The sequence below is a fragment of the Oncorhynchus keta genome, chromosome 17, assembly GCF_023373465.1.
Source record: "Oncorhynchus keta strain PuntledgeMale-10-30-2019 chromosome 17, Oket_V2, whole genome shotgun sequence".
Classification (NCBI taxonomy): Eukaryota; Metazoa; Chordata; class Actinopteri; order Salmoniformes; family Salmonidae; genus Oncorhynchus; species Oncorhynchus keta.
This window is the reverse complement of record NC_068437.1, coordinates 20,496,895-20,513,880: the sequence shown is the minus strand read 5'-3', so window position 1 is coordinate 20,513,880 and position 16,986 is coordinate 20,496,895. Positions and strand designations below refer to the sequence as shown.

The following is a 16,986-nucleotide window of genomic DNA, read 5'->3' as shown; positions in this document are numbered from 1 at the left end:
GTACTCGCTACTGTAAATTGCTCTGGATAAGAGTGTCTGCTAAAATGTAAATGTACTGTAATCCCACCTTCAGTCCTACAGAGAAGTCCAGATTGTCCAGCTGCAGGTCACTCTGGGACTTGTTTCTCTTGCTCTCTCGCTTCCTTATCATTCCATTTAACCATTGAACAATGTAAGAAGTACTTTACCACTATTGTGCATTTTTGTGTACACTCAGGAAACGAAGGCTGTTGTATAGACTCAGTGGAATGTCCTAATGGACATTTTCTTCAGAGGGGAAACACTGTAAGACCTAGACTACAGGATCCTCATGCCCAAACAAGGAAAGGTGTGAGATTACATAGGCAGATGCACTGTGCGATATATGTGATATTGTACAATAGTGCCGATTCAATTTAAAGTGTTTAGTAGTGTAATGCAAATACATTCCGGCATGCAGGTCCTGAAGGACAAACAATGTGACCATGTTGAATCTGCTCAGTATGGTCCCAGGCTGCAATTCATATATCAAACAGTAGATTGTGCTCTAGTATCAGCAATGAATGATTTCATGCAAGTCAGTCATCACACTGATTTTTCATGTTTTACAATCATCTTGAGAAGCATACCATTGAACCACAAGTGTATCTACAGTACAAATAGTCAAACTGATAAATGTATCTGTGTGTAGTAAGATGGGAAGTATTCCAATGTAATATGTATTATTTGCAAGGATGTTTGTTTTCTTTAAATCCAACTGAAGCTGATTTGAGATCTTTCTAGGGGGTATAACATTAGTATAAGAGAAAGTTCTGTCAGAAAATCTATAAGAGTACTGAATAAACAATGTATGAAATGACAACAGCTCAAGACTGAAGTTATTCAACATCGTGTTCATGTTTTAATGTTTTAATTATCTTGAAGTCTTTTGAAGATGTACACCTGATCATAAACACTGGGTACATGCAGGCGTGTCAAAGACAAAGGACCAGTGAGTGAAACCCTAACCATGTCCATCCCCATTCTGGACTGATTCAACCCTTAAGCTGTTACATGACTTTACTGATGGACAGGTCAGCTCAGGTCAAATCCCCATGTCTGGATTGGGTGTAGGCCTCAATAACAAACTATAATCAATAAATGAGTGGATACATCCTTTGATTTAGTTTTATATTACCATGAGCTAATTAGTCACAACAAACAAACAGGTATTTCATAGGTTTACTTTGGTTTAAATAACTTTTTCACATAAAAAAATAACATTCAATATTACATGAAGATAGATGAACAAGTAGATAGCAAAGGTTTTGGTTGAGCATCATAATCCTTGCAAGAACAAGTATGTAACACAGACTATGGAAAGCACTGTATGTAATCTGCTGGTGCTTGAGTTCCATTTGTTTTCCTGGTAGGATCAACCCAACCATTAACCCCATCATGGTTTGAACAAAGGGGGTGGGTAAAACCCCCGGTCCCTGGTTCTATAGGCCCAATGGTGTTTTGGTCAACCCAACATATAAAGTAACATTGGAGCCTTGAGAATTGGTACAACCATGAAGCCAAATAATTAGTCAAAGTAAGTTTAACATAAAATGGCCGTACAAAATATAAATATCAGGTCTGCTCATAAATTGAAGTTACTGAAGATAGACGACCACCAATTACATTACTAAATCCTTTGCTCCTGCAGTGCAACATAATTTTCTCACGCCTCTTCCCTAGTTCCTCTTCTTTCATTCACCCGCTCTCTTCCCGTTCTCTTTTTTTCACATTCACTTTTGTCCCTTACTGCGTCCATACTCTCTGGTCTCCCTCTCTCTCAGGCTGTCTCTCATTGGTCCAGCTCGTTGCTGTCTTGGCTGCAGGGTCTGTAGTGGCGCTGGCAAAACTCCCGGATCCGTGCACATGCCTCCACCATCATCTCCTCTGGTACGGTCACCACGATCCGGAAGTAATTTGGGTACTCAAATGCCTGCAGGGAGAGAAGAGTTGTAAAAGACAGAACAAGGACATTTCTCCACCTTTGGTAGACAAAAAGGATGGATGAGACCATTAGATGGATGGATGGATGGATGGATGGATGGATGGATAGATGTGTGTGATGTTTTACCGTAGCAGGCAGGCAGAAGACGGACTGCTCAGTCACCAGACGCTCAGTGAACTGCACATCATTCTGGAACTCTGGGAAGTGTTCCATCTCAATCCCCACCTAGAAATGCCAAGACACACACTAAGTATCCTGGTCTGTTCTATTATCTCCCCACCTACCAACTCCACACCAAGAGTTCTGAACACGTGAGACTCACCATGAGGTACATGGCTCCTGCTGGCAGCACAGGGGTCAGCCCAGGAACAGTGGACAGTTCAGAGAAACAGATCTCTGAGTTTGACTGAGAAAGAAGCAGGAAACCAGTCAATAGACAAGTCAGTATGACAGTCATACAGACAGATATCCAGATAAGTCAATATGTTAGACTACGACCATCTGTAAATAAAGTAATTGGGGAAGGTTCAAGGGAGGGGGACTCACCTTGAGGAAACTGATGGTTCTGTAGTAAAACTCCTGGGGCGTGTCGTTCAGGATGCTCTCCATCGCCCCCTGGACAATGGTGCAGGCACCCAGAATCCTCTGGCTAAGCTTAACCAAACCCTGACGAATCTAAACGCAGAAGAGAAACACATTAGATACATAAGAAGTGATTCAAACTCCAGAGGACATGCACAGACTAATTAAACTGTGTGAATATTGGTGTAGTGCAGGGAACATCAAGCAGATTCAGACACGGGCCGATCTTTTCTTGAGCAGATGGTCAGGGGGACGAAACATAATTACAAATCATTTGTAGACTGCAAATTGACCGCAAGAAGCCCAAACAGATATAATATTTTACTAAAATAATCATTTCAAACCTTGCTTACATTTGTGTACAATCACATACACTGAGTATACCAAACATTACACCTTCCTAATATGAAGTTGCACTCCCCCTTTTCCCCTCAGAACAGCCTCAATTCATCTGGGCATGGACTCTACAAGGTGTCAAAAGCACTCCACAGGGATTCTGGCCCATGCCGACTCCAATGCTTTCCACAGTTGTGTCAAGTAGGCTGGATGTCCTGTGGGTGGTGGACCATTCTTGATACACACGGGAAACTGTTGACCTTGAAAAACCCAGCAGCATTGCAGTTCTTGACATAAACTGATGCACCTGGCACCTACTATCATACCCCGTTCAAAGGCACTTAAATATTTTGTCCTGCCCATTCACTCTCAGAATACACAATCCATGTCTCAATTCTCTCAAGGCTTAAAAATCCTTCTTTAACCTGTCTCCTCCCCTGCATCTACACTGATTGAAGTGGATTTAACAAGTGACATCAATAAGGGATCATATCTTTCACTTGGATTCACCTGGTCAGTCCATGTCAATGGAAAGAGCAGGTGTTCTTAATGTGTGTATACTCAGTGTATATCTCTCTATTATGTGTGGGAATACTTTGGAACAGATTTCCAAAATTAAAATCACTTGGACCTGATTTGTTGATGTTTTTTACAGTGTTTTACATCCAACAATAAAATGTGAATAAAAATGTTGCTCAGAAAACCTCTGGGACCACGTAAAATCACCCTGTCAGTTAGGGAACACTGGTGTAGTGTATTGTATGTGTATAGATAAACTGGACCGTACATATTTAATTAGTGAGAGGCTGAAGGACTTACCTCTTTCCCGAAGATTTGATTCCTGTCATGAATGAGGATCCAGCCCATCCTCCAGCCAGGAACCAACCATCTCTTGGCCAGACCGCCACATGCCAGGATGGGTACATCACTGCTGAGGGACGCCATAGATTGGTACTTGCAACCTGGAAACACCTGATAATGGAGATACAGTAAACACTCATATCAATGCAAAGCACTGTAGAGGACAATGTCAAATCATCAGTGTTAGTTTACACTAAAGGGAAAGTGTTTTTACATAGTGATACATGTATAGTCTATCCACACTATAGAGCAGTACACTCAGGGTTGGGCAAATGTCTTGAAAAATACACCCAGCCACCAAGCAGATTGTGGCCAGTAAAAAAGGAAATGCAACAGATGAGACAGATCCAAGATAAATCTGATTGAAGGCCAGCTTAGGAAGGGAAAATGGTAGAGCTGTGTTGACTAATCAAAAATGTCATTTTGACACAAAGACCCTGATGTTTAGTGGGACTGACATTTTTTATTAAAATACCTTTCTGCGAAAAGCAACCAAGGAAAGCAAATTTGGCAGTTTTGGAGATTCAAATAGATCAGTATAGAGGGGAATTCTGTGGCTCAGCACAGCTTTCAAAGATGTTCAAAATCTGCCATTTCAGTGTGTTTGAGGCAAACACTTGCAGCCCTCATCTTGATTTTAAATTGGGTAATTCAAAATGTATTAAGCTGTTTTTGAGTATGTAACTGTAATCCAATTACACATTTTTTAAGAAGTTAAATAACTCCAGATGGGCTGGTACAGTAATTGTTATAAGCTGGCTTTCATTAGAGATGAGGCCTTGACGTCGCGTTTGGGATCCGTCCGGCATCCTATTGGTCAGAGCACAGTGACTGACAGTTCAGAAAAAGCTCATCTTAAACCTCACCTCAGACCTAAGTTACGAACAGAGCATTTTTGGCACCACTCTAAACTCTCGTGAGCGATAGGCTTTTTCCACAGAGAGGAGCCCACAGGGGCCCTTAGGGAAAGAGCCTGGTGCTTGCCAAACATTCCCCACCATGAGATGGAACTGATGCTGCCCAGACACGTCATGCCTCCACGAAGCCCCTAAACACCCCCACCCTCTCAGCCGCTCTCGTACTATACTACCCTCACATCTGCATTAATCGCAAACACATGTGGAAAAAGTGCACAGTCATTCTGAGTTCTTCTGTTGTACTGAGTGAGACATTGGTGGATTCAGAGCTCATGAGATTTATGCACTCAACAACCCCAATCACCCCCCCTAAAGGATTCACAAATCACCCCAACCACCTCTCTCCATTCTCACAGGGACTAATCATAAAAAACACATATTTCTTGTAAATCTCATCAAGCAATACTGCAAAAATACTGTTCTTCTATTAAACACATCTTTAAACACCTTACAGAATGTCAATTTTAAAAATATAAGCTGTTTAACACCCAACAATGGTAAAAACGCATTCCAATACCTTAAACTATCCCCCAAAAATGTTAAAACAACTCTCGAAAATTACTAAACTAATTCCAACCCTCAAAGCAGAGCAGAGGATACCTGCTTCACGAGGTATCTCTACCTGAAAATAAATGATCTTAAGTGATTGATAGTTGGTGTTCAGCAGGCATAAAAGTATGTCTTATTTACTTTGAAGAACTACAATATAGTGATTTTGTCAGCAGCAGTTCTATAGAGATTAGATGATGACTTGGAATTAAATGATAAAGTAATCAAATAAAACAAATGTAATATACACAACAACTGAAATATTTTATTAAAGTAATGTGAATAAATGATGGTTTATATGTGATAAGCATCATGGAACTTTGATTCACTGTTTTATTATGTGTTGTTACAGCATTCAACCCACACAGTGCTTTTAATGTTTTAAAAAGTAATCGAAACCGAAATTATTATTTTTTTTAAATGAAACCGAACCGGCCTCAAAAAGCACTAATCCCTCAGCACTACTACAGTATTACCTCTGTGGCTCATCCTTCACTTGCCCTGGCTGACCTAACCCCAGCACTGTTGCCCCTCCACTGCCAGCCCTGCATTCAGCCTGTGACACCCCTAATCCCCCCAGTGCTGATGTGGACGTGTCAGGCAGGTCTCCTCGGATACCCAGCAGAGCTGAGCCAGGGAAAACCTCCCTGTTACAGAATGTTAAAGAATGTGCCTCGCTGGTAATATGTATTACATGAGGGCCAGTGGCCAGCACGTAGGCTATACCCCAGAACTAGAAGCCTCCTCCTGGATGCAAGACCTGGCTATTACTCTACTCCACCACACCTCCATAGACCACCATAACCCAATCCACCCTGTGTTAGACCCTAGTAAGCTCAATATCTCCTCAATGCCAGAAGACAATACATTATCCTCTCCTTTTATACAACAGACACAATGGCAGTTCTCTATTAGTCTGTATGAGTGTTGTCTGTGTTGTGTTTGTTTCTGAGAGGGCTTCTGTGTGTGTCTTGAACTCACCATGTCACCATAGATCTCATCAGCCAGGATTGGGATGCAATTTTTGGAGGCAACTAGACAAGAGAATAGACACAGTCACACTTGTTTTAGAATAAATCCTTATATTTTGCTACAGTGAGAGGGAACACTGTGGCTCATGGGGTGAATGAACAGAACTCACCAGAGAGGACATTCTTTAGGTGCTCTTTACTGTAGACAGAGCCGCAAGGGTTGGAAGGATTGTTGATGATCAGGCAGGTTGTCCTGTCATCGATCAGGCTTTCCATGTGCTGAAGATCGATCTCCCATGACTTCTCTGGCTGCAAGGACAGACAAAGCCACTATGAGGCAGAGAGCAGGCACATGCACTTGAAAACACACAAACCTATCTGCAGATTCTGCACTGCCCTAACTATCTCAACTGACCTTTGATCTCTTAGTTCCCTCATTACACATACCTCTGTCTCGGGCGGAGGCAGCTAGCAGAGGCCCATTACTAGAAATAAAACGCTAATGACGGAAGCTAGGACTGCACCCTGAAAAGAGTAGACTGACGATAAATTCAATTGGTTTGAGAGTTGGTTGGTTTAATGGGAGCTCTGTAAGGTGGCTCAGTAGCAGCTCTTTACATTGTGTGCAGTTGTCATGTAAACACAATGACTTCAAGAGTCACGACATACAACTGTGTCCCAGAGTGACCTGAATTCAGTTTTGAAATGTTGTTCATATTTGTTATGGATGTAAAATACATTCAAAATGATATGCAGCTCCAAGTATTTATGTATTTGTATGTATGTGGTATGTGTGTGTGTGTGTGTGTGTGTGTGTGTGTGTGTGTGTGTGTGTGTGTGTGTGTGTGTGTGTGTGTGTGTGTGTGTGTGTGTGTGTGTGTGTGTGTGTGTGTGTGTGTGTGTGTGTGTGTGTGTGTGTGTGTGTGTGTGTGTGTGTGTGTGTAAGCCTAAAGTAAAGAAAGTATCCAGTGTGATTTATAAGTGCCAGATTTGCACCAGCGAGGAAGAACTCAGCATTTCCCCTGATCTTTCCCTTTCAACAATATATTTTGACCCGCCCTTGCTCTCTCCCTCTCTCTTTCTCTTCACAAAAAATCTATATCAACCCGCTTTTTCTTTGTTTGCTTTATTTTCCCTCTATTTTGTTCCTTCTCCTCAAAACATGTTTTTGTCACTCTCCCTCCCATTTGAATCCCTCCCCTCTCCCTCCAGTACTCACCAGCAGGTTGTACAGTTTGACCTGGATGCCCAGAGACACAGCCAAAGTCTTGTAGAGGGAGAATCCAGGGCAGGGGATTAGGATGTTGTCTCCAGGGTTACACAGCACCGTGATGGCCAGATCTATAGCCTGGCTGCAGCCACTGGTCAGAACCACATCCTGCAAGGAAGATAACAAGAGTTTTTAGAGGTCTGTATGTCCTGTATGGAAAAGTTACAGTAGGGAGACAGAGGTGAATATATGGTGAAGAAAAATCAAGTTTAAACGAGGAAAAGCAGAGAAAGGATGAGTCAGGTAAACACACCTCTGCCTCCAAGGGGGCCTCGGGGCAACTGTAGAAGTTTGCCACCACATCTCTGCTCTTCTGATAACCTGTCGATGAGCAGAAGACAACAGCTGATATTTTGTATTGTATACTGTATTCAGTAGTCTGCTGGGACAAAGGGAGATTTCGCATGCATACGTCATTAGAGCTACAATCATCATCAATCATAGCGGGGAACCTATTCAGTTCATCTGCAGACAGGTAAATGGCCCTATTTCACCTAGCTCTCTTAACTTCCCTGACCGAAATTCCATTAATAACATCCAACCTCTCAACCCCGTGCAAGTCACACAACTCCCCTTTTAGCTATGCCTCATCTCATATCTTCTCAATTACCATGTAATTGTCTTTACAAAAAAAAATCTAATTTAACAACATCTCACTCTATCCTTCGTTTTTTGCACTTGACAAGCTTTTTGAAGTGTTGGTGCTGTGATAAAGGGTTTGCATGAGTCTTACCAACAGACGGAGCATAGCCGTTGTATTTGTTTGAGTCAATGGCATCCTTCAAGGCTTGGGTAACTTTTTCATCGGTAGGCAGGTTCCCGAACACTGTAGGGTCCCCTGATGGTGTGACAGGAAGACAAAGGAGTACATAAGAAAACATAATTCTGGACAACTGCACATCACAAGTGAACACACGGAGTATATGCAAATAAGATAGTGGTGTAGCAACTCACCAATGGATAGAGCAATCATGGGCTTCCCGGGGTTGGGTGTGAGCTTCATCCCGTCCACAATGGCACGGATGGGATTCAAGGTGTTGATTGACATCTCTGAGGGCCGGATGTTCCATCTCTGCCTGCGGCTCTTCTGCTTGGATTTATAAACACTGCCTTTCACAGTCTTATGTTGGATACCATTCCCATTAAGACCTTTTCCATTGACGCCATTGAGAGAATTATTCTCATTGACACCATTCCCATTCATTTTGACCACATAGGAGTTGTCCTCCATGTTGCAACTGCAGCTCCAGATGGAAGTGATAGGAAGAAAAGTCAAATTGGGAGAAAAAGATAGGTAAAACAAATAGATTTCGATGAATAATTCTCGCAATTGCATTTTTTTTTTAATATCATACAAATAAAATACTATACTATACTAATATTATGAATGAATATACAAATAATACATTGGAAAACTGCAAATAAACTTGTTGGATAATTAAACATCAGTGCAGAGAAGTAGGCTAGCCCAGATGTTCAATTACCCATGTAAATTCAACAGGTGCCATGTCTATAAAATCCAGATTGAACTCAAACGCGCTGCGTTTACTGTTCTGAAATGAAATGAAGATATGCGCGCAGTTGAACATTAAGGTGGCCTAATGAAGAGCCATCTACTGATCGGACTTGGACAAGTCTATCAATGGCTATCTTATCACAAGCGCAGTATAAATACACGCGTTGTAAAATCCATACTCTAAGAAGTAAAACACATTTACATCACGCAAGAACAATAAATTATCAACCTAATTAACGTAAATTTAACCTAATAAAATCGAATCATTTAATCAACTCGTTGAGTTATCCCAAAAATATGAGAAGCATAAGAAAATTGAAATAAGACAAAAACAACAAATGTTCTGAAACGACAGTGCCTTTATGCATCTCTTTTAAATAAGGTAATATTTGTTTCTGCATGCGTAATAATAAACATGCGAGCTATACCTTAAATAATTGGCCATAATAAATTTGACCCGTAGCGGATTTTAAATTTCCTGTTAATAAATTTGATATTTACTTGCAAAGGGTAGTTAAATGCGTAATCATACATATAAATGACAAAATAATGTTTAAATACCTTTACAATCTCAAAATAATTTCACACTCCAAATGAAGGAATTCAGGTAAAATACTCTATATGTACTTATACTGATAAGTCTGTTATAAACCAGCTTTATAGCAAGCCCCCGAAAATGGGTGTTGAACCCTGCCCATCACTTCATTGGTGGAGACTGAGTGTTGTGCCATACACGCCTGTTACACCATTCCCAAAAATGTGAAACACCTCAAGGTTTGGGTGTAACTGTATCATTTAACCCTTTCCAAAGGATATATACGAGACTCGTGACAGGAGACCCATGTGCTGTCCTCGTGCGCAACGCGCACATTTTCATGAATGGGAGATCTATTTTTTTCTAAAGAAGCATCAATCAGTTTCGATTAATCAAAGTATTTGATTTCAGCCTCTAACAACTGATCTCTCAAAAACGTGTTGAGGCTCAGTCATCTTGAGTGCAGTTTAGGATTAGCATGATTTGTCCATTGTAAAAAAAAACAATGTAAAAATGGGGGTAAGTAAGCCAATAGACCCGAATCCATGGAACAGCTACACCTTGCTTAGACGATGATCTCTCCAGAACTGGTTTTGACAGTGGTGTTTCAATGCTCCATGCATTGGGTTATATTGCAATTCAGTTTCTGAAGTGAATTATGATTTCTGCCAAACGACCCAAATGACCACAGCATGTACAGTATGTATATAGGAGTACGAGTAAGCTAAATAGGTATATACAGTCAAATACAGATAAGTAGCTTCAATTTATACACTTTTTAAATTCACACTTGACCATTTTTATTTAAAACAGTAATGTAACAGGTAGCCTACAGCATAACTGTTGTTGTGTTTTGCCTCACTCTGGGGTTGATTACCCTCATGATGGGTAAATCAGTGAACTGGGACTGAAGGATTCATGGTGCAATATTGATAAAGAGAGAGCTGTGTCCTGAAACATTTACAGAGGAATGTACTTTCTCTCAAGATAAATAAATACGAATCCTAGTAAGAACATTTTGCAGTAGTCCAAAACACACAAAACTCCCCTGGAACTTTGTACCCCACCATCCCCTTATCATCGGGCTAAGGACCCTTTGCCCTATGCACCAGCCAGTGTGATGGGGTTGAGTCAGTGAAGGACCCTGTCATTCTCCATACCTATGTTGACCAGGTTCTTGTCCACCTTCTACATACACATTCTGAATAAATAAAACATTTACCTTGAAACACATACCCTAAATTGATGTTCTCACCTGACCTACCCCAAAATGATTATGGACTAACAGTACTTTCCCCTCTAAAGGGAGTGTGTCAACACAAATGCATAGGGGGTATGCACTGACAGTTTGATGACCCTTAACATGTCACTCACATCACAGCCAGGAATGATTCACAGCTCTCTATTTGTTCATCTGTTGTCGGGCGATTCCACACCAGCTGGAGCGGAAAATATTTTTGGTATCGCAGATTGTTCTGACAATTCTCACATAGAAACTTTATTGAGAGGAAGGATGTTTGAAATGCTTTTACAGTTTTATCACAAACCATTTTTGAGAATATCATAATGAAAGTGGCCATTTTAGGCCCTTTTTAGACCTATACATGCCTCCTGTAAGACGTTATGATCTGTGAACACTAAGTGATACAGAAAACATTTGTGTCATTATACTCCTTATTATGTGCTCTAAAATATGGAGTATGTCTTGATTCTGAAATTTTTCACATTCATTTATTCAACATTAAATATATTCATATTTCAAAATAACCCTTTTGATGTTGTTAATTTTAAGACATTGTTTGGAACAATATAGTCTACAAGTACATCACATTTCCAGAGTGGACTCTGCTAACTCTGAAGGTATGAAAAATGAAATGGGAAAATGTATTCAAAGCGAACTCCCTCTGCTGGTGACTTGCTGAATGTGCAATCCTAAAAGAGGGCTGTGATTGGTTAATGACCTATAACTTCAATTTATATGTATAAATGGGATATATCATTAAAAGTACTGGAGAGAAATTGTAGATGTTTGAAGAGAATAATTGTTACAAACAATGTCTAAAAATAAACTACATTAAACAAAAATATAAACACACCATGTATACTGTTTGTCCCATGTTTCATGAGCTAAAATAAGAGAGCCAAGAAATTGTTTTTTTTCTGTCTGTAATAAAGCCCTTTTGTGGGGGAAAGCTCATTCTGATTGGCTGGGCCTGGCTCCCCAGTGGGTTGGCCTGGCTCCCAAGTGGGTGAGCCTATGCCCTCCAGGCCCATCCGTGGGGGCACCCTGCCCAGTCGTGTGAAATCCATAGATTAGGACCTAATGAATTTATTTCAATCAACTGATTTCCATATATGAACTGTAACTCAGCAAAACATTTTAAAATGTTGCATGTTGCATTTATATTTTTGTTCAGTATAAATAAAAAGGGTTGTTTTGAGGTATTAATATTGATATTTTTTTATGTTGAATAAATGTATGTGTATTTCAGAATCTAGACATACTCCATATTTGAGAAAACCCTATACGGAGTATAATGACATCAAGAAATTGTCTGTCATGCATGGTTCACAGATCATAGGGCCTTACAGAAAGCATACAGTACCAGTCAAAAGTTTGGATTCTTCAATGTAGCCACCCATTTGCCTTGATGACAGCTTTGCACACTCTTGGCATTCTCTCAACCAGCTTCATGAGGAATGCTTTTCCAACAGTCTTGAAGGAGGTCTCACATATGCTGAGCACTTGTTGGCTGCTTTTCCTTCACTCTGCGGTCCAACTTATCCCAAACCATCTCAATTGGGTTGAGGTCGGGTGATTGTGGAGGCCAGGTCATCTGACACAGCATTCCATCACTCTCCTTCTTGGTCAAATAGCCCTTACACAGCCTGGAGGTCTTTTGGGTCCTTGTCCTGTTGAAAAACAAATGACAGTCCTACTAAGCGCAAACCAGATGGGATGGCGTATTGCTGCAGAATGCTGTGGTAGCCATGTTGGATAAATGTGCCTTGAATTCTGAATAAATCACTGACAGTGTCACCAGCAAAGTACCCCCACACCATCACACCTTCTCCTCCATGCTTCACAATGGTAACCACACATGCATAAATCATCCATTCACCTACTCTGCGTCTCACAAAGACACGGGGTTTGGAACCAAAAATCTCAAATTTGGACTCATCAGACCAAAGGACAGATTTCCACCGGTCTAATGTCTATTTGTAAATAAAGAGATCTTCTGTTGAATCTGACAATTAATCTTAATGGTTGTACAGTCGTCTCAAATAAAACTGTGAAGGACCTCGACGTTACTCTGGACCCTGATCTCTCTTTTGACGAACATATCAAGACTGTTTCAAGGACCCCTCCTGTCTCAGCCTCCAGTATTTATGCTGCAGTAGTTTATGTGTCGGGGGGCAAGGGTCAGTCTGTTATATCTGGAGTATTTCTCCCATCTTATCCGGTGTCTTGTGTGAATTTAAGTATGCTCTCTCTAATTCTCTCTTTTTCTCTCTTCCTTTCTCAAACTCTCTTTCTTTCTTTCTCTCTCTCGGAGGACCTGAGCCCTAGGAACATGCCTCAGGACTACCTGGCATGATGACTCCTTGCTGTCCCCAGTCCAGCTGGCCGTGCTGCTGCTCCAGTTTCAACTGTTCTGCCTGCGGATATGGAACCCTGAACTGTTCACCGGACGTGCTACCTGTCCCAGACCTGCTGTTTTCAACTCTCAAGAGACAGCAGGAGCGGTAGAGATACTCTGAATGATCGGCTATGAAAAGCCAACTGACATTTACTCTTGAGGTGCTGACCTGTTGCACCCTCGACAACCACTGTGATTATTATTATTTGACCCTGCTGGTCATCTATGAACATTTGAACATCTTTGCCATGTTCTGTTATAATCTCCATCCGGCACAGTCAGAAGAGGACTGGCCACCCCTCATAGCCTGGTTCCTCTCTAGGTTTCTTCCTAGGTTCTTGCCTTTCTAGGGAGTTTTTCCTAGCCACTGTGCTTCTACACCTACATTGCTTGCTGTTTGGGTTTTTTAGGCTGGGTTTCTGTACAGCACTTTGTGACATAAGCTGATATAAGAAGAGCTTTATAAATACATTCGATTGATTGATATTTCTCATGTTTCTTGGCCCAAGCAAGTCTCTTCTTATTATTGGTGTCCTTTAGTAGTAGTTTCCTTGCAGCAATTTGACCATGAAGGCATCATGGCCACTGTGGCTATCATGGCCACTGCCTGGGGGGTGGTCTCTACTCGTTTTGCTACCAGCAGGTTGCGGGAGGACCACAGTGCTTCCTTCAGACGCGTGAGGGTGGGCCAGAGCTTGGTGAAGGCCTTTGGTGGAATAGGCCTTCGGCCCACCCCATACAGCACTGGGGCATTAGGTCGTCCCCTGCTGGCAGACACAAGGAGATCCGGGGGTATGATTCCTTCCACAGGTCCTTGGCGGCTCTGCACTCTCAGAGCAAGTATTTCACCGACTCATCTTGGCCGCAGCCTGGTCAGGGGCATGCGGGTGTCCTCGCCATGCCCCGGGAGTGCATAACGGCCCTGACTGGGAGGATCTCATGGGCGACCATCCAGGACAGGTCCCGGTGCCGATTCAGCAGAACAGGATGGGCCCCGTTGCGCCAAACCGTTGTGGGTTCGCCTGTAGCATGCCCACACACTGGACAAACTGGTTCCCGCTCCTGCACAAGAGAGAGAAGAGACCGGTGTTTAGTTAAAACCGTAACTGCCTCTTTTTTCAGTTTAAAATGTCTTAAAAACTTTGGGATTTGGATGTAGTGTGTGAGGAGCAGAAAAGAGACTGGGGCTCACAGGTCTGTGTTCTTTTGCCCATCTTAATCTTTTATTGGCCAGTCTAAGATATGGCTTTTTCTTTGCAACTCTGCAAAGCAGGAAGCCTGCCAGGTGTAGTGGTGGTAAGGATTCACTCCATGGTGCTGAAAAGAAAGCTCTGCGGTTGGGACAGTTTTATGTAGGTCCTAACAGTTTGTGGGCACTGTTTGTCACCGTTATAGTGCAATTAACGTATTGTTAATGTTGTCTTGTTTAGTGGCTTTGCTGGCATGCATCTAAAAAAAAATTGGGGGAGTTTGCCCCACCAACAGTTACACGCTAAATCACCACTGGTTAAGACAAGTAACTATGAAAAGGGCAAACATCATGATAGGCTTGCAAGCTGAGCTTGAATAAGACATCTGATTACCACTTTGCATTTAAAACGGTTGGTTTTATTATAGCTAATAAATAACCAAATCATTGATGGATGTTTACTATATACAATAAATGCATCCCTTGTCTGCCCCTACAAACCGGTCGGAATTACGTGTCATCATGTTCCGAAATGAAGGTCACTGTCGTCATGATCTGACAGACTTTCCAGTTGTTTTGAACGCAACATACTGACAGCCAATAAAACACGGCCAAATACTTCCTGGCCAGGACCGTAAAGAACTTGTCAAAATTGAGTATTCAAGGGAACCTGCTAAATATGTACAAAACACAACCGATACAAATATGATAGGTAGGCGTACAATACAGCACAAATGATTATATGTTAATCAATATTTACCCCCTTAACTGACTTGCCTAGTTAAATAAAGGTTAAATAAAAATAGATATATATTCACGTTTCCACAATAAAGAACCTTTATTTTGAAGACCTGACGAAATAATTGACCAGGAAGTGATTCTCTTCAAGGCATTACACGCTCGTGTGTATTTTTATGAATTTATGAACTACAGTATTAGAATGGCATCGCTGTTGCTACTGCAATCAATATAATACAATTTAGGGTCACGTTTTATGTTATGAAAACGTGTAACACTTGCATGGGATAGGATACTCGAGTTCATTGTATTTACGTGGTTTCAGCATCGTGTGCAGTGAGCTAACTAACTGCTGTAGCTATTAGCTTACTAGCTAGGTTAGCTGCTCAACATGTCAACTTGTCATGTGATAATGTGAAATTATTTTGGTCATACCCGGGTCACAACATATTGATTTGGTAAACTGGCCATTTTTTATGTGCATGTATACCAATCTTTGCCCAACACCAATTTGTTGTTGACCAAATTTAAGTTGTTGACTTTCTTCATTACAGTTTTTTCCTTGTCTCCTGCAGGACTGTAGCAGACTGACTAGTGCCAGGATTGAACCCAGCCATGAATATAACCGTGTGCTCTTCAGTGCTGTTGACTCGTGCTTACAGAATGTGTATTTCAAAAGCCCCACGGCCCCATTCCACTGGATCCATTGGCTGGGTAGTCCCTGTCTGCATGGCCCCCAACCGGTCTTATTCTACAAACATCAAGGTTCGTTCCTACCTACAGTACATGAAGCGGAAGATCAAGCCCCCACCAAGTCCTCCATACCCCCATGTCTGCCAGGTGGGTGAACCGGTGCTGCGAGCCCAGGCTGCAGCGGTGGACCCTGGGGCAGTACAGGGTCCGGAGGTTCAGGAGGTGATCCACACCATGGTAAAGGTGATGAGGAAATTTGAATGTGTGGGACTGAGTGCACCTCAAGTTGGAGTGCCACTTCGTATCTTAGCTCTGGAGTTCCCAGAGCGCATGTTGGAGGACAGCTTGCCTGCTGCACGTGAAGCCCGCGGTCTGACCACTGTGCCTCTGCGGATCTTTATCAACCCACAGCTGCGAGTCCTAGATGGACGCACAGTTCTGTTCCAGGAAGCCTGTGAGAGCATCTCGGGGTTCTCGGCCACTGTTCCACGCTACCTCTCTGTGGAAGTCTCAGGTGAGATAAGTAACGTGTTCCAGAGAGCAACAAAAAAAAATCAAAGTTATGTTTTGCAACTGTTTGGAGTAATGATTACACCCCAGATTTAATGTATCCGAAACAGCCATCTAACCTAAATCTCTCGGCCCATGGCTGGTCAACATCAAATTAATTAGGCATGCGTTTTTAAAATGTATTAATGTTTTATTTTTTTGTGTCAAAGGCTTGAATGAGAAGGCAGAGGCTGTGACCTGGCAAGTGAGCGGCTGGCCCGCACGCATCCTACAGCATGAGATGGATCACTTGGATGGAGTCCTATACATTGACCGCATGGACAGTAAAACATTCATTAACGTGAACTGGGCAGCAAAGAACGAGTAGCCGTTTCAAACAAACCTAGTCACCCTGATTTACCCACAGTTCTTGGACATAACATGGCAGCAGATAAGACCATTCTGAAACCTTTCCTTTGACTGATTAAACTGTAAATTCGTAATAATAAATGTATTTATGAAGGCAGATTTATAGTCTGGATGAATATTCAATTCTCTTGTAAGTTGTTTTAATTTGTGTGGACATTTTTAAAGGAACTGAAATATTGACTAAACTGTGGTGTCACCAGATGGCTGACCACAGAGAAAATATTGCTGAATGTTGGAAGTAAAGAAAAAACTGAATAGCTTTTATATGCTGTAGTATCCTACATTTAAACATCAACATCTAAAGAGC

At 41.8% G+C, this 16,986-nt stretch overlaps 2 protein-coding genes across 4 annotated transcripts; one reads left to right on the top strand and one right to left on the bottom strand.

Annotated features, from left to right (window-relative positions):
• Nucleotides 1-1,186: 1,186 nt before the first annotated feature.
• LOC118396611 (tyrosine aminotransferase-like) lies at nucleotides 1,187-9,690 on the bottom strand. Of its 2 annotated transcripts, none has more exons than XM_035790908.2 (12): nucleotides 9,527-9,690; nucleotides 8,404-8,687; nucleotides 8,183-8,287; nucleotides 7,703-7,770; nucleotides 7,399-7,557; nucleotides 6,350-6,488; nucleotides 6,190-6,242; nucleotides 3,701-3,853; nucleotides 2,510-2,638; nucleotides 2,286-2,369; nucleotides 2,090-2,188; nucleotides 1,187-1,951 (listed from the first exon to the last, which is right to left on the bottom strand). In XM_035790908.2, exons 2-12 carry the CDS (start codon nucleotides 8,678-8,680, stop codon nucleotides 1,811-1,813), a joined length of 1,407 nt encoding a protein of 468 aa, XP_035646801.1. In that variant the 5' UTR covers nucleotides 8,681-8,687; nucleotides 9,527-9,690; the 3' UTR covers nucleotides 1,187-1,810. The 2 variants fall into 2 exon arrangements, with proteins under 2 accessions (XP_035646801.1, XP_035646802.1); XM_035790909.2 differs by having other exon boundaries at nucleotides 8,404-8,693; nucleotides 9,527-9,675.
• Nucleotides 9,691-15,162: 5,472 nt separating this feature from the next.
• On the top strand, nucleotides 15,163-16,778 carry LOC118396610 (peptide deformylase, mitochondrial-like). 2 transcript variants are annotated; one of them, XM_035790907.2, is made up of 3 exons: nucleotides 15,163-15,232; nucleotides 15,644-16,275; nucleotides 16,481-16,778. In XM_035790907.2, exons 2-3 carry the CDS (start codon nucleotides 15,684-15,686, stop codon nucleotides 16,636-16,638), a joined length of 750 nt encoding a protein of 249 aa, XP_035646800.1. In that variant the 5' UTR covers nucleotides 15,163-15,232; nucleotides 15,644-15,683; the 3' UTR covers nucleotides 16,639-16,778. The 2 variants fall into 2 exon arrangements, with proteins under 2 accessions (XP_035646800.1, XP_035646799.1); XM_035790906.2 differs by having other exon boundaries at nucleotides 15,185-15,526.
• The last annotated feature ends 208 nt before the right edge of the window (nucleotides 16,779-16,986 follow it).